Below are 18,471 nucleotides of genomic sequence, written 5' to 3' on the forward strand. Positions count from 1 at the left end.
GGCAGTTGAAGAATTCTTGAATCTGATAACAGCTGGAACATAGTGCCACCAGGAAAAATAGCTAGGTTTTGTGCTAAAAAATTATGACTTGATCATTTTTTACACTGTCGTTTCTGAGATTTTGAAGGTTACCCTATAGACAACCAGAAGAGGATTAGAGAGAAATTATCTTTGAGCTCAAGGGAGCACCAATTTAAATTGGATTTGAGATATAACTTTTGCATTACCTTCGGAGATGAAAGGTAGTGTTGTGCCCTGATAGTTACCCAACTGCCTAACCCATATGTATCAACTGGATTAGTCTGTAGATTAGCAGCTCGTGCACCAAGTGCAAGGTGTATTGTGCAATTTCCTCTTCGTGGGACTCATCCTTTTTCAATTGAGCTAACATCAGAACTCAGGAAACGTGGGGAGGGCTTTGCAGCTTGCATGTCAGGCATAAGGCAAATGTACACACTTGTTCCTCAGAAGATAATTGTCACTAAGACCTAGTCTTGCTACAGCAGGTGTGTAGAGTAAGATGAGAAAATACAAAAGAATAGTCTAGGAAGAAAGGTGTGTTTTGTCCTTATAACTATTCTGATAGAAAATCAGTTTTTGAAATTTGATGGTAGGCAAGCACTTAGACCCACTTAGATCCTATGAAATTCCCATTTCTTTTCTCACAATTTATGTCTTAGTATAAAAAGGCCAGGAAAAACAATTTGGTTCTTACACAGCATATAGTTAGGACTCTGGTTGCTGCCAGCAGTGGAGCCAGGGATCAGAGAATTTCTGGAAAAAGATTGTAGTGAAGAATTTGGGAGACGTATGTGCTTCATGAGCATAATGAACCAGTGTCTCATTCCAGCTGTATTAGGAAGAATAATTCAGTACTAACGAATTGTTCCATTGAACAGCTTTCTCTGACAAGATGCAGAACCAGATGTACCACAGACCCAATCCTGTATGACAATTTTGACATATTATTTTTCTGTTATTTTTCCTTGTAAAGTCATGATGTCATTAGACTTTATCAATTAAATTAAGTTTAGTCTGCATTGTCCCTAAGTTTTGCCCTTTGAAGAAAACACTGAGTATCCATTTATCAATTTTATGTACTAATATTCTTCTTTATTTGTCTGATAATAACATTGAGATAGCTTAGTCATGGACAAAGAAACCAAGTGCCAGACATGATATAGATGTTCAAAAAGAAAGACAAAAATTTGGTATTCTGGAATTTTCTTTTTAGAATGTTTTTAGCACTGACGACCATATTTTGAGGTTTAAGGCTTTTTTCCATGGTAACATGTATTTCATCTCATAACTAATTTGGTATAAAAATAACATTAACCTTCCTCTCAGAGAATCAACCATAATGTTCCTCAAAGGCTTTGTGGTGAAGGAAGACCAGGGTGGTCTCAAGAAGAATTTGGGAGAGAGATGTTAAAGCAGAGAGGACAAGGGGCAGTGACCACAAACTGAAACACAGAATGGTCCATCTGGATCGGAGGAGAAACTTCTTTAGTGTGAGGTTGGCTGAACACTGGAACAGACTGATACAGCCCAGAGAGGTTGTGTAGTCTCCCTCACTGGAGATATTCAAGACCTGTCTGGATGTGATCCTGTGCAACCTGCTCTGGGTGAACCTGCCTTAGCAGGGGGGTTGGACTAGATAATCTCCAGAGGTGCTTTCCCACCCCGGCCATTCTGTGATTGTGCAGTTGGACGTAAGCAGTGTCTGAGGGTTTCCCTCCTGTAGCCACTTAACCCAACCACTGAATATTCCTTTCTTGGTTCCTCACAGCTTAGTTCTTCCCACACTGTAGAGGATTCTGCAAGCATGAATGAGCAGAGAGCTCAGAAGGAACCTGGGCTTCCTAGGGAATATATAATGACTGGAAAGTGTGTGTACATGGGGTGTGCTGTGAGGAAATGGCTGGTTTCTCCAGAGTTTCACCATTTGCAGTAATACTGAAAACAATAGCCTGTGCAGTTTTCAGGACAAAGAATGGTTTAACCATGTGGCACAATTTATAGGGTAAGCAAACTTTCAGCAAGAGCTAACTGTATCAGAAAACTTGTGTAACATGCACAGAAGGCACTGGTAAATTATTTCAGTGCCATAATTCAAAATGCTGAGGAAAATTCTCCTGTATTATAGCCAGAGCAAGATTGGATCTGTAGCCAAGTACATCAATGTAAATGTTCAGCTGTCTGGGGAAATACAAGTCTTACACTGTTACTTAGGGGAAAATGTGCACAGACATGGTGGAGCCCCTTATGAAACAATCCTCATTTTGTTAAACAATAGGATCAAATTTTCAATCAGGTTATCTAGCATATTGCATTCTTCAAGCTTGCCAAGCAAAGAGAACTATCAACATGAAGATGGATATATTTTTACAGAATTAATGATGTATGAAATCTGGAAGTGGAAACATACATTTTCATTTTATCCTCTAATTTTTCTTTTTACATTACAAGTGAAAGGAAATGCTTGGAAGTATTTGCAGTTATTCATATCTGTTTATCTTAGAGTGATTATCAGAGCAAACAGTGTCAGGCATTGTGTTTGGATCTGAGCCTGAAAAATAGTGCTTGCAGGAGCAAGGATTATTTGCATGAGTCAGTGTTTTCAGGACTGTGCCTGGTACTTGATTTCTCTCATGCATATGCAGTGCCTTGTAAATCATCCAGATTCAGAAATCATTTGAGTATTTTTTTCATTTATCCCATCTATTTGTATTAGTTTTAGTCTTGCTTGGTTTTAGCCCCTCTATTTACATTAGTTTTAGTACTGCTTGGATTAATCTGTTTATACATTTTTAGATGGTCAACAGAATGTTCATTTAGTGATAGAAGTGAACAGTCTTACTGAAGATTCATTTCTCTTTGCAAAGTATCAGTTCTGTGGGATAGTTGTGGATTCTCGACGTAGGACTTTTCAACTACAAAGGTGTCTTTAAAAACTGATCACAAATTAGGGCAATGAAAATGAGGCTCATCTTCCCCAAGATCACCTTACCTTTGCTTTCTGTGGGGATTTTTGCTGGTGATCATCCCTGAACTACCCTGTGTACCTGGCATGGTGTACTCCAGCAGTATTTTCCATGGAGGTGCAGTGTCATTGCAGCCCTGGCAGCCCTGGCCAGTTCTCCCAGGCATACACAGGCCCTTGCCTTGCTCTATGGCCAAGCCCTGCTCTTTATTCACTGTACACCATCATCAGCCAGTACACAGGACTTGGATTCCTGCTTGGAATTCTGCTTTGGTAATGCACACCCCTTGAAATTATAAGTCAGGCACTAAGCCTAGAGCATTCTTTAAAAATCTGATGTGGCAAATTTCACTTTCCTCTCTATGCTCAGACTCTTTCTGAAGCTAAAGCTCCCATTCGCCACAACATATCACCCAAAGCCATGTCACAATTGCACTGTGTTGCCTTTTCATGTATGCAGCTGGAAGACCTCCTTCTACCAGTCTTCATTAAACATCTTGAGTCTTCCTTTTGAACAAGTAAATAATTACTTTACAGTTTTATTAAGCTGTTGTTCATTTGCACTGAAATGAAGAAGCCAGACCCCTTTACTAGGTCACAGCAGCACTCCGCCCAAACAATTCAGTCTTGAAGACTAATTGACTCCAGGGATGTAAACACCATCAACCTGAGGTCACTGTCAGGGTGTCTTTGTTACTATTCTGCACTCGCTTGGTGATCTGCCACATTGCCTTATCCCACAGCAGGCATGGAGGGTTTTTCTTCCTCATCGCCCCCTGCTCAGCTCTCCACAGTCCTAATGTCAGAGGACCAGAGTTCATCTCAGTCTGTACTGCCTCTGAAAAGGGTCTTGAGGACTCAGTGTCATTCCTATCACTAACACTGAAGTGCAGTCTCTTTCCATGGCACTGAACTTTGTAGACAGCAGTCGGAAATTAGAGGCAAGTAGTTCAAATGGCAGAAAGAGGTGCAAAAATGCATCAGTATAAAGGTTTTCATGAACAAAAAAAGCTGCTTCCACTCCAGAACAGGTTATTGAAGATTCAGATTTCCCAGGCACAACACATTTCCAATCTGCAGAAACAAAAGAAGTCTGCCCTTCAGGTACAAGATTAGTCTATGTAAGGGGAAAAGAGTGCACAGAGGAAGATTTGCGAATGTCATGTTGGTACTGACAGCTCATCAAACAACTCCTTGAAGGACCCACTTTGTTACCAGATTAAAAAAAGGAATAAAATGAAAGATAAAAGAATATAATCAATGAATAAAACTAATGTCCTTCCATATGCACTGTAGAACATTGGATAGATGAGCCAGTCCTGTGTTATTTCATTCCCTGTTGAACAAATTTCTTTAATATATTTTCTGGTATGATTTTTTAAAGTCACCTTTGCAAGTTGTGGTAGAATTATCAATCATTGTTTAACTGTGTGCTAAGTTCCCATAGCCTTTGTGTGTAAATATGCCAACTGAAGGCTTGTTTACCAGAGAAAATACTGGTGCTCTGGCTAGGAGACAGTTTTAATCAAATATGGTTGGGAGTAAGCAGGTGTTTTTCATGTGGAATGTATTGGAAATGAGTATGCATCACAGAAATGGCTCTTGGACTATATATTGCTCTTGATAAATAGCAGAACCCAAAATTATATCAGCCATTGCAGTTTATCAAAGGGAAAATAGTAAAAGCTTTGTGCACACTGTCAGAATTGAACACACTGAAAAAGGTGGGGTACTCATTTTTATTCTTCGCAAGCTCTAAGAATGAACATTTTTTACTGGCATTTTTAGAATGTATTAGTCCCTCCCTGTGTTTTTTCTGGATCCATACTTTTCTTTGTTCTTGTCTCTCTTTTCTCTTTTTTCCCATTTTTTTGCTTCAATGGCACATCATACTCTGAACTTGCCAAACAGAGATGTGTGTTGCTCTGAAGAGTCACTGGGCAGTGAGGAAGACCAGAGGTGATAAAGATTGCACTTTTCTAAGGCAGAAGGCAAACCCAATGGTATTAGTATTATTAAGGCAAAAATATCAACTCACCAGCTTGAAACATAAGGATTCTGCTTTCTGTAATTTTTCTGGAACTTCCTATTACACTGTTAAAATATTTTGACCAAGCTCTGCTCCCATTCCATTGCAGGCATTGTTTGCCAGCAGGATTGAAGCTCAGTAGAGATGTGAAGTTATTGGATATACCAGAGTATTATTCATGCTAAACATACAGATTCCTATCTATGCTTATAATATACAGATAAAATTTGGCAGCATGTTTCTCCCTCCTCCCAAGTTCTTGTCTCAGCTTTAATGAAACACAAAATGCCTGTCAACAGAGCAATAGTTATAATGCACTTAGTAGCAACTTAATATCTTAGTTGCCTTGAAGAGCTTTTTATACATAGACATTAATGGATGGCTGGATAAAGAAATTCTTCTACTGAAAGAACTAATTTTGCTTAATCCTTTTGAAATTAAGAGATGATACGGAGAGATGAGTAATGAAGTGCACTCTCTAATTGTGAGGTACCTAATAGAAAACCACAGGGGTTACTTCTCTCTCACCAGCTGTAATTACACTAATTACTGATACAGTGCCAGGAACACTAAGGCAGGCTGTGTGTGACAACACACAATGCAGTGTGTCCTAGCAAGCCATGGATCCCCATCGCTGGCCAGAGGGAGGCTGACCATGTCAGCAGGATAATGTGTGCCTTTCTTGTGGCAGGGAAGAGGACAGGCACCTCTGTTGCTCACAGGCTGTTCTGCAATGAGGACACAAAACTTGGCTTCAGCCCTTTCTGAGGGGAGGTGATTTCAGGCCATAGACTGAGGAGTTGATCTATACCTTAAGCAAATTAGCTCTATTCAGGCCACTGAAACTGCTTTAAAGAGCAGAAGTTACTTCTGTGAGTAACAGTTTGCAAGACTGACTTCATCATTGACAAAAATGTAATGAAAGAAAATGGTGGATGAGGAGAAGGGAAAATTAATAAATTATATTTAAGTATGTATAAAATTGCTGGACAAATGGTCCTGACTATTAAGGTAAATGGTGCTTGTAAATTCCATTTAATCTTCTGAGATTTTCTTTTACCATAACTCTTACAGTATCTCAGAGGAAATAATGTAAAGATGAGTTGCACATTTCAGCAAAAGAATGAATATAAGGTTTCAAGATTTATCGATGGGATGTTTTAAAACAAAAGATCTTCTTTTTTCCTTTGGAATTACTCTACCGTTTATTTTCATTTCCTCAGTTTTTCTGTTCACTGTATTATGAACTTCTCTGGGGAAATCTATTGTTAGATGTTTTCACACACATAGGCCCCCTTCTTCCCCCTTGATAAATGATAAAATTGTGCTCCAGTGTGTGCAACACATTCTTGAAATACATCTGAATTCCATTATACAGTTTGTCATTTGCATGATACCTTTTGAGTTACCACTCTCAGAGAAGCCTTATATACTACAGAGAAATGCACTATGAAAATGAAAAACAAGTTGGGTATGAAGTCCGTGGGGTAAACCAGCAGAGATTGTGTTTAACTGATGGCCTTATTTCCATGCAAGTTCAGGGCTAGAAGAGGTTGCACCTCAGTGCTAGTCACTGTTTGCATGGATGGTGTTCGTTCCACAGGAATATTGCTGCAAACAAGGGCTCAGGCTGCAATGGACTATTTTTTTCTCCTCAAAAACATTTATTAGATTCCTACCTGTTCTTGATTAAATCTTACTAAGTTTCACAAGTTTGAAACTTCCTATAAGAGTTTAAGCTCTCAGTTTAATATCGAATGGAATAACTAGTTGTAGCACAGAAATCTTACCAATGTGTTCCCATTTTACCAGAGACAAACCTGGCAGGCAAAGACTGGCATGTCTATATGTCTGGTTAACACCATTGCCTGTCCTCCTTCCTGCAGAAGCAGCACTTATGTTTGTTGGCCTGTGACTCAGATGGGATTTGCATTTTGTACAGATGTGGTTTGACATGAGCGAGTTAATTTTCTGGGCAGCTCAGGATTAGGGAATTGCCCAGTATTCCCTGGGCTATCTGCTTGCCCTCTTCCCTTTCCTCCATCCTTTGCATTCCCACAAGGCTTTTTTCACATTGGAGTGAGCCCCAGTGCAGTGGTGAACTGATCCCAGAGCAAATTAGGCATGCAGAACCTTATCCTATCCACACTAACTTTTAAACACCTCTTCTTTGAGGAAGCTGTATCCCAAACATGTTCCTGTCAACAGAGCAGACTCCCATCCCAGCCCTCCTCAACCAGAGCAGGAAGAAATGCATAGCATTCCCAGAAGTCTACCAGCAATCAGGACCTTATTTATTTGTCAAAAGTGTTTTAAAAAGTTATACATTAAACAAAGAAAAAGATGCAGTGAAAATCCTCCTTTAACAAGTTCAGAGTCTTCTATAAAAATAACTAAAATTGAGGGATACTGTGGCAGTGATTTTTCAGGGAGTGAATTATCTCATATCTCCCAATCAATCCTCTCTTGTTTATTGACAGGATCCCAAACCAGCAGGTCTGGTGTGCACAAAACCTCTGCTGAACTCAAAAGTCAGGATGGGCTACAAGTCCCATTTCAGTATTCATGTTCTTACTGTTTCTAGTGTGACTTTTACAGAACTCATCCTAATAAAGCCCTTGTTCAGCCATTTGTCTAGCTAAATTTGTAATGTAGGAACAATCTGCTGTGGGAGCAAATTCATCCCTGGAGGAAGTGGGTATTGTAGTCAGTCAATGAGATTGCCCCTACTTACACCACAGATAAATGTGTTGCTTTGTCCCAACATTTGTGCTTTGCAATAATTTCACATTCCAAATTATAAACCTCTGAAAATTGTAGATTATAATAAATGTGCTGACACAACTTCAACTGTTATAGTAAATGGCATTGCTCTAATAATGAAATAAAAAATCCTACTTAATCCTATTCTTTCCCTAAAGTGGTGTTTTGCATTAGCTATGGATGAAAAGACAAACAAGTACATGTATATTCAATAATAATGTCAGCTGGGTCAGAGAAGAATAGGAAATAAAATGAATTCATAACACCCCTGGAGATAGAGCTCTGATACAGACAGTTTTCTCTTTGATTTGCCCTCATTGACAGTATTCATTGTAATTTTAACATAGCCTCCAAATTGGCCTTTTTTAATAGCTGTCCTGATCTTAATAACAAATATGCTCTGTAATCTCCAGTCTGGGTGCCTCTGAGGTGAACAATTACACATAGCAGAATAGATCATATGGGTATTTACAGGGACCTCTCACTCAAGAGTGCCTAATTTCACGTTCAGCCCATCCAGACAGTGTTTTGGAGAGCTGTAGATACAGAGCTCTTCTGTCTCAGGGCTTTGAAGCTGAAATACCTTTCTAGATATGATAGTGAAATAGTCACCTTGAATTAAGGTTGCTGGCAATCTTATAAAGTCCTTATTAGGTTTTGAGTGCAATCAGATGGTACTTGCTTATAAATGAGAGTTAATAGAAACATTAAACAGTACAGGCTACTGTGACCCATGTCTTCAGAATATTAAGCACATTTTAAAATTGTGGAACACCATCTAGTCCTCTGCCTTCTGTAAAATACTACCTTTTCTAACCAATATTATCTGGGAGCAGGTTATTTGAAATGTTCAGCATTCTACATTTGCACATACTGTGTACTATTAATTTATTTCCTCGCTTTTCTGGCTACCGTATATTTGTTGTTGATACTATACTCAGTTTCTCTTTAATTATTCCATCTGCCAGAAGAGTGTGATGCATTTTAGAAGCTGGTTGGTTTAGCTGTTTAAGCTTTGAGTTTTGGAACTGAATGAGATGACATATTCTTCATTTAGCAGAAGGGGCTAAGAAGAATTATATACTCCAACTGATAAGCCTGGAACTGCTAAAGAAATGCCAAAATCCAATTTTTTTCCTCTCTCTAGTCGTCTAAACATCTATTAGTCTTTTGAAGGGAACTCATAAATCCTGCAAATTTAGTTTATCTGAAACCAACTCTAACAGTTGTCCTTCCTACTAATCATGTTTTATATCAATTTTATATTTTTCAATATTCAATAAACATGTCTTGCGCTTACTGTACTTGTTAGAAAGTATCTGCAGTATAGGCTGCATGAGGACAGTTATTAATCAGCCATTTCAGATGGCTGTAGGGTTAGTTTAGTAAGTGTATCCATTTATCTTTTTTATGTTTTCTTCTTTGTTCTTTCCATTTATCCAATATGGGATTTCTTTTGTCCTATTTGGCTTATTTCTACCAGGGGTATGTCAAAAAGGAATTTAACATGTAACAAATGAAAAAAAAAATTAAAAAAAAAACCTAAATGAAACAAAAAAAAAAAAAACCCAAAAACAAAAAAACCAAAATACACCAAAAAAACCAAAAAAACAAACTACAAAAAACCCCAAAACAAAACAAACAAACACTAAAAAAAACAACACCAAAAAAACTAAAAAAAAACCAACAAAAAAAGAAACCAAAGCCAAACCACCCAATAGCTGAAAGAAAAAAATAACAGACCACCCTTTGGGGTTTCATTCATGAAAAGATCTTTGCATTATGTCCACTTAGATCTGCATTAAAAAATAACAATAGAATGCATTATCTACCAGTGATTCTTTAAAGCAGTGGATAATTTACACATTAAAGTGAAATGTGGGTTTAAAAGTAGGAGTGTAGAATTGAATTAGAGTTAAGAGTCAGAATGATGTAGTCCTGTATGAAAATGGTCTCAGTTTCCTGGGGGTATTGTCCTTCTGGTGTAATGAGACTTGCAGATAGCAATCAGGGACTGTGGATAGATCAAGGCACAGCGATACATTGAGAATGGCACAGCAAGTAATGGCTCTGGGGAAACAAATGAATGTGTCTGCTAGATAAACAGCATTAAAAGTTTCTGTTCATCACCAAAGTCTGGGCCTCTAAAGATTAATAATTCCTGAAAAATTGAGTGTTGGGTTTGAATGGCAAGGTGTTGGTAGCAGGGGGGCTGAAGGGGTGACTTCTGTGAAAAGCTGCTGGAAGCATTTCCAGCATAGCCAGTGCCAGCCAGCTCCAGGATGGACTGCCACTGGCCCAGGCTGAGCCCAGCTGTGACAGTGGCAGTGCCTCTGGCATAACAAATTTTAAAAGGGGAAAAAATTGCTGTGCAACAGGAGCTGGAAGAGAGAATATGGGAGTGAAAGAGCTCTGCAGACACCCAGGGCAGCGCAGAAGGAGAAGCAGGAGCTGCTCCAGGTGCTGCCCATGGAGAGGCAGCTGTGCCCTGCAGCCCATGGGGTCCCTGGGGAGCAGAGATCCCCCTGCAGCCCGGGAGGAGCCCACGCTGGAGCAGGGGATGGCCAAAGGAGGCTGTGACCCCATGGGAAGCCTGCACTGCCAGGACCTATGTCTGTGTACAGAGAGGAGCCCATGCTGGAGCAGGTTTGCTGCCAGGACTTGTGACCCCATGGGGGACCCATGCTGGAGCAGCCTGTGCCTGGAGGATGTACCCACAGGACAGACCCGCTCTGGAGCAGCTCCTGGAGAGCTGCAGCCTGTGGGAAGGACTTGAGTTGGAGAAGTTCATGAGGCAGTGGTTCCTGCAGGTGGGACCCCAGGTTGGAAGAGGAGGGGAAGAGTGGGAGGAGTCCTCTCCCTGAGGAGGAAGAACCTGCAAAGATAATGTGTAATGAAGTGACCATAACCCCCATCCCCCTGCACCACTGTCAAGGGGAAGGTAGAGAAAATTGTCAGTGAAGTCCAGCCCAGGAAGAAGGAAAGGGTGGGGGGAAGGAATTTTATCATTTGCTTTTATTTCTCACTGTCCTACTCTGATTTCATTGGCAATATTTCTAATTAATTTCCCCAAATCAAGTCTGTTTTGCCCATGACTAATTCCTCAGTGATCTCTCCCTGTCCTTTTCTCGACCCACAAGCTTTCTGTTACATTTCTTCTCTTCTGTCAAGATGAAAAGAGGAGTGACAGTGCAGCTTTGGTGGGCACCAAGGTCAACCCACCACAAATCCTAACTTTTAGAAGATTTTTTTTAAAATCCATTCTGCAGTTGTAGTTTTATGGGTTCACATGCTGCAGAGAGGCATCGGCCATTTGTCAGGATGCTAATGACTGGTGGTTACGTGTCCAGAGACTTTGTAACCACTGGGTTGCCTGACAACACAGGTCACGGAAAGACAGATGACTCACAAACTAGTTTAAAGATCTCCTTCACTTTCTTTTTTAAAGGGCACAATCAGGGCTTCAAATGTTCTGGTATTTCCACATTGGGATTATTTTCCCCTCTTTAAAATTCCATGTATTGGGAGGCTTCCATGATTTCCTAGTAGTCTTCAAACAGAAAAAGAAACCCCTTTCTAACAGAACATCCAGTGATTGCTAGAGTTATTTAAAGGCTAACAATAAAAAATCATAGACTTCAGTCTCCATCAAGGTAGAAAGGGAACAATAATTGCAATTTGCAAGCCTCCTGCCATGGGTGAAGGAGCTAGCAGAAATGAAGATCTGCAATTTGAGTGGCTGTCACAGCAGATCTGAGGGAGATGTGCCGATTCATTCATACGTCATCCTGTGATAAGACAATTTGTTAAGGTGAAAAGATGGGTGTGAGGTAGAAGTGTGCCCAGATGATTATCAGCTCAGATAAAAGCATGAATACATGGGAAGCTATACAGGATTGTATTCAGTGTCTGCTTATCTCTCTGGGTAGACAGACCTCCAAAGAAGAAACCTCTTCTGTCTCTGTAGCAGCAAATAATACAGTTTCTTACCCCATGTATTTTTCCATACCCAAGTCTTAGATTAAAAGAAGTCATACAAGTGTTAATATAGTAATGTGCAATTCAGCTTTTCTGCAAAATGAAAGGAAGGAAGCTTAGGGAGAGCCACATCTTTCAGGAGCTTTCTTCCACTTTAACCAAGGGCAGGGCACAGAGCTGTGAGATTTCTCTATATTAAAAAATAAATAAATAAAAATGGGAGTATAAAGTGGCAAGTTCCTAGCTTGGAAAATGTTTGCCTTTGGACACTAACAGCTGTGAGGTCCCATTAAACTTCAAATAAGCACCTCCTCTTCTTGCTATTCTCCAATCTTCATTCTCAGTTTGATAAGGTAGGAATTGGAACCAGAAAGAAAATTGGCAGTGCCCCAGTCAAGAATGAAACATGGATGACTTTTTCTCAGTTTTTAGCAGTCTGAGAGTTGAATTTCTCTTCTGATTTAAAAATACACATATGTGTATATGGACTAATCCCCATCAGACAATGGAAATAGAAGAGGACATGAAAGAGCAGCTGACTGCCAAACTTAATGATGAATGAGTCTGAAAGTCATTTGTTCTTCCCTAGCATCACAAAGAAGCACTCATACATACATACATGGAGTATCCATTCGTTTACTTACCTCAGGTCTGATTTTGTCGTCGTTAAATTGAAAGAGAGTTTTCCTTTTGACTTGGCTGAGGTGTAGATTCAGCCCATTGTATGTAAAGTTAATTCATTAAACATAATTCTGTATTGTCTCTCTTTTTTTTCAGAATGCTTGAGGATGATCTGAAACTCAGTAGTGATGAAGATGACAGTGAACAGGTAAATACATCTAGTATAAATGCATAGACCATTTAATCTGACACAGCTATTTCGTTGGTTGGATCTGATTGTGTGTTGTCTTATTATATTTGCATCAAAAGCATTTTGGTGTGCTGCAGGATCCATTAGCTTAAATCTTGTTCGCTTCCTCCTTATTAGAGGAAACTTACTCTCAAACAGCTATGCATTTTGTAAGTTTTGCTGATTAGCTTTGTGGATTGAACTAAACCAAAATATGACTTATTAACCTTTGGGTTAGAGACCACACAGAGCATCACCCAGGAAGAGAAAATGTGCCCTGAATCTCTGTCCTCTTTTGCACAAAGTTAACTGTGGAACAGACTCCACTTGCTTTACACCCAGTTTCTGAATTGATGAGCTTTTTGGAAGTGTGTGTAAAATGACCGCATCAGACCACCAACACAACTCCAGAGTTGGTTTGCACTTTGCAATCTATTTATACAACTCCCTACAAGAAAATTTGGTCCATAAGTTTTTGTTCCAGTCAAAGAGTAAAGGATTGGGAATCTACAGCCAGTAATCCAGGGATTCTCATTTGTGAAAGGGAAACCCCTCAGCATGTAGCTCTAAATCAATATTGAAAGTTTCTCCACGTACTTGGGATGTTAATGAAGAATCATTTTCAGAAAACTGGCTCATGTCATTCTCTATGCTTCCCACTTTATAAATATTTATGGATAATGCTGGGAAAGAAAGCTGGTGAAATTCATATTCTCAACATACTTACCAGAAAAAAAAAAAGAAATTTCACGTTAAATTCATCCTTCATTTTACTTTATCTATGCAATAGGCTCAAATGTTTAAATGGCTGCAATAGAGAGAAAGGTAATGCTATAATTCAGCACAAGATCATCTGTTCAGTCTGGGTAATGTTAATTATAGGCCAATCATTCTTTCTTATTTATTTTTAAACCATCTAAATGTTCTCCTTCAGCCTACCTAATCCATCTTTTAGGGTCATGCCAGGAAAGATTTTCCTTCTGGTGAAAGTTGACCCCTTAGTCATACAAGTCAGTATTTTTTAGCACTGAGAAGACTTGCACTCTCTTCTGAAGCCAAACGGTCAAAATCCTGTACTTGTGCAATGCAGTGTTGTGCAAACATGGTGACTTATGACACCATGGTGGCTTATGACTTTGGAAATTAGCCCAAATGGTCCTGTAAAATGACATTGTGATTCTGAGATGCCTAAAATACAGAAATGGAAATATATTGTCAGGTAGGAGTTACTGTTTTTTTCTTGCAGTAATAGTTTTCTAGTGACTTATGCAGAGTTTACAGAATTCCAAATGTACACAGTTTACACTGCTGAGATGAAATCCCATCTCACTGGTGAATGAAGCAGCAAATGCCTGGACCAGTGTTTGCTGACATCAAATGAAAAGTCCTCAGTGACTTGAGCAGATGCCATCTCTGATGTTAATCCCAAGCAGGAGAGAATACAGTGCACAGAGGGGCACTGACAGCTCTGGAACCATCAAGGTGGGACATGTCAAGGTGGGACATCCTCTTACCAGGGCAGCATGATGTGTGTGACCAGTGTCACAGAGCTGCCAGCACAGGGGCTGCAGCCTGGGCCCTTCTGTGCTGGGGATGTGCCTCAGACTGCTCCAAAGCTCCCCTGTCTTACCAGCAGTACCATTCACAGCACAGCCTGCCGACAAGTAAGAGAGCACCACAGTGACCATTCATGGAGTTTCTCAAAATTGTGCACTACATAGAAAATTTTTGGTTGGTTTTTTTTTTTTTTTCACACAATCATTTCAGTTAGAAAATATGTCTTAAGATCATCAGGTCTTAACTGATCACTGCCTAGCCCACCACTGACCACCCAACTTGGTGTCATCTATAAACTGACCTGTGTCCTTAGGGAATCCAAATAAAGTAACTGGACACAAGAACACTAAGAACATCTCTTAAATGCCTTGCACTTCACAGGAACCTTCAGCTTTCCTAGGTACCCTGCATACGTATAGTAGCATCTCTTTTATTTGTATTACAAGTAGAGTATGGACAAAATTATGTGGCTCACAGCTTTTTAGGTTTCCTGAATGAATGGCTGTTAAGTGTCTGCCTTTATATTTTTGGCAGGCTAAGGCCTTGAAACGCTGAGCAGCATGACTCTGCTGCATCTCTCACTCATTACACTTCAGCAGCCTCTGCCACATCTCTTTAAGGAGAGGGGATTGGAAATTGGAAGAAAGGTTGATCTGGCCCACTGGTCAGACACATAAACATCAACAAAGTAACTTCAAGGGCTTTTTTAACATAAATATTTTGCAGTCAAGTGACCATTGTTTTTCAGATGTACACATGTGCTCATTCTGGCAGGGAGAGAAAAGATTAAAACTCTCAGCTCAGAACCATTCTAGCAGTTTATGCAGCATTTTTATAAGGAAATGGAATCATTGTCTTTACAGTCTTTATGATTCTTTTCTGCCATAAGCCTGCAGCCAGTGTGAAACACAAGCTGGCAGTTACTCATTTTTATTCAAAAAAACTCAACACAGTATGTAAAAATCAAGTTTGTTTCCTTTATTTCTACTCTAATTTCAAGGAAATTGAAATCCTTTGAGAACAGTGGTCAGTAGAGAGGCCAAAAAATTTGTCCTTTCATAATTGCTAGGGACCCTTCAATATTTATGTGGCAGGACAGTAGTTACACTCATCCAGAAATGCACTTGGATATCAACTTCTAACGGAAGTCTATAGTATGGACTATAGTATGGAGAGAGTTTGATCTATCAGCCTGTCTTCTGAGACTATAAGTAGTCCATTTGTCATGGTGGAAGATTTCTAGAAATTTGGCTGAAAGAAACAAAGCTCTTCTGTCTTCCTACCTGACATCTGTGAATGAGAACCCTTAGTCAGTCATGTAACTGAGAAGCTGAGCTTCATTTCTGGACAGGATAAAAACTACCAGGTTGAAGTCTATGGAAGGTATTTATTCTATACACAGCATCAGCAAGGCTGTTACTGATCATGCCGCCCAGTTTTGGCATTCCCTTTTCAAACAGAATTTTGAATAATTGGAAATTGCTCCTAAAATTTATAAACGTGATTTGGAGAACCTTCCTTTAATGTAAGTGTTATATTTACTTTGGTTAAGGCACCCATGGTGATGGCCTAGCAACATATCACCAAGAAAAAGATGAAGGAGGCTGCACATCTTAATTTCACCCCAGAGGGCTTAAGAGGCTTCAGCAAGTGAGAGCTGACTGCAAATTCAACCTCCTAGTGCCAAACTGCTGCAAATTGCATGGAAACTTTTTGGGTTTCTTTTCCTTTTAGCCTTCTGGCATCTTTGGGCTTGATGCTTAAAATGTTGCGTGAATTTCTTTGGGCTGTGACCTGCAGGAGGTCCAGTGAGATGCTCATTGCAGGTCCCTTCAGATTTCAGATCTGTAAAGCTTTGGACTGTATTTGTCATTGCAGCAGAGCATGAGGCAAATTGCAATCACTCCACCTCTGCTGCAAACTCCTGATAGCACCTTTGGCCCTTGGAAGGAGAGCTGCATTTATTTACCACCTGCATCTAACATGTGTAAACACAACCACAGTGTCTCCAGTGCAGGTACTGTGCAGCTGGCCAGGTGACACGTGCTTTGTCCCATAGACAAAATGCTGAATCTTATGTCTCATTGTGGGTGATTTGGGATTAAAGACACACAGAAAACGCTGGGTTAGATCTGGAATCAATTTTCATTTACAGCTGAGAAGCAGTTATTGATGCTGTGCTCACAGTTCAATAAAAGATCTAAAGATATAGACCTTGTGTTTCTCTTTCAATATAAGCAGCATAATCAGTGTCAAATGTTTTTACAAAGAAAATTGTATTGACAGTTTTATTAAAATTGCTGTCTTTAAAGTTTTAAGTTATCCACAATTTGACCTACTTGAATGGTTTTTAATATGCACACTGACCAACCCAATAGATTTTTATGTCATATATTTATAATATCAGGTACACATCTGTTAATGTATTCTGTGAGAGATACATGTGAGCATTGCCTGGATTGTGAACTCTTGTGGTGGTGTCACTGAGAGGAGCACTGGCACCTGCATCAGTATTGCACACAATGCTCAGACTGGCTACAAGAAGTACAATCAAGGCAGATGACAGACATGCTGTTAGTAAAACCAGTAGATGACAAGGCATTTCAGAGATGCTAATGTTAACACTCTTCTCTGAGGAAGGACACAGCTTTTTAGATGGCTTTATTACTATCTTTAAAAAGTACATCAGAAATTAGGAAGAGTAGTGAAGATTTTTAATTAGTAGCTCAGTTCAGCTGAAAGAGCTTAGATAAAACACAAGTTAGTATTTTTGTTCTCTAAAACACCTCTGTATAATTCAAATTAGCTTTGAGCTCAAAGGCATCCAAATGAGTTGTGCCTGGATACAGTACTTTAAGTAGCTGTAGTGTACCCAATTTTCTTTAACCAGCTCCTCTTTGTTCTTCTGCCTAAGGAATAGTCCTGTTAACCTCTTAAATCTGTACTTAATTTAAAGCACATTGCTAGTGTTCTGTGTGTTTTTGAACGAAAGAAACTTTGATACTAGTTACAGACCTGCTCCATTTTCAGTATTTCATGTGTAGAGTGGTTTTGGCAGAACAAATCAATATGATGTTTTTCTTTTCTATTTGATTTTTTTTTTTCCTCCCCCCTTTAGTGATTGCCACTTCTCTGAAAACTCTACAAACACAAGACATGCATGGAATTCATGGCCCTGCTCTATTGTTGTATTTTACATAAACATAATTCTTTTTTGCTAGGTTAGTGTTAGGTAATTAAATTCAAATTGTTTGACTTTTTAGCTGAGTCTAAAATGGTAATCAGCCATAGGCTGAGCTTTGAATTCTTACAGTACATGCTGAGCTTTCAGTGCCTTTATCCAAGTTAATTTTTTTTAAGTTTATGAAGTTCTAAGGTATAGTATGCCTTCATCATATCATGTAAACACTTTTTAAAGTGCAACAGCGACCACTTTCTTTGTAACAATAGATATGCTTTCCTGTTGTATTTTTCCACATTTTTAGCTGGATCCTGAACAAGCTGTTTACCTCCCCAAGGTTTCTCTACATTTCCATTTACTTTGTTATCAGCAGAAAGGCTGAAGAACAGCTCTTCAGTAATGACATCAATACTGCACACACAGTGAGAGAGGTCATCTTGTCAAAGCTATAGAAAAATCAGATGGATTAGGATGAAACTAGGTGCAAAATAACTTTGATAGAGTCTTTTAATGTAAACAGTTTATCTGTCATTGGGTTCCATTGAAATCCCAGAGTGGTGCAGCATGAGTTTTAGCTACAGCAGCGTTTGTTTGATAAAGAACACACATTTCAGTGTTTAAGATCTGCAGTCATGCTTTATAATTGTAGGGAAATGTTTTCATTAAGCCATTAATGAAAACAGAAGCTATTAGCTCCGACCTTGTCAGTCTCTAACCATGAAAATTCCTTTCCTGGATATATGTCCCTTTTTGCTACCTCAGTCCATTCTAATTAGTGTTCAAATTATTTTATTGTGCACAACACTAGCTGAAACAACAATATATCATCAACTGTGTAAATTAATACTCCAGCTTCTGTTAGGCAAATCTTTGATACTAAGAGATTTGATCAGTGACATATCTAAGGTTATAATTCACATGGTAATGATGTAGGTTCATATAATTTGTTTATTATCACCAGAAGCTTTCAGTAACCACCCTGGGTCTGGGCTGAGCTTTCTGCAAAAAGCATAGCACACCACTAAAATACACAGTGTTATAGAAAGCTTTTAACTTGTTCAAATTCACAGAATCACATGTAATTTTTTTCACACATGTTGTTATTGTGGAGGTCATCCATCAGTGAGGAA

At 39.2% G+C, this 18,471-nt stretch overlaps 1 protein-coding gene across 3 annotated transcripts in view; it reads left to right on the forward strand.

Annotated features, from left to right (window-relative positions):
* Window positions 1-18,471, forward strand: part of AFF2 (ALF transcription elongation factor 2) — a 358,249-nt gene that overhangs the window by 250,692 nt on the left and 89,086 nt on the right. For all 3 annotated transcript variants that reach the window (XM_085060296.1, XM_085060294.1, XM_085060295.1), the window contains exon 8: window positions 12,531-12,582. In XM_085060296.1, the coding sequence (XP_084916422.1) occupies window positions 12,531-12,582 (52 nt within the window). The remainder of the gene's footprint in view (window positions 1-12,530; window positions 12,583-18,471) is intronic.

This window comes from Lichenostomus cassidix, chromosome 4A (genome assembly GCF_008360975.1).
Source record: "Lichenostomus cassidix isolate B80296 chromosome 4A, HeHo_3.0, whole genome shotgun sequence".
Classification (NCBI taxonomy): Eukaryota; Metazoa; Chordata; class Aves; order Passeriformes; family Meliphagidae; genus Lichenostomus; species Lichenostomus cassidix.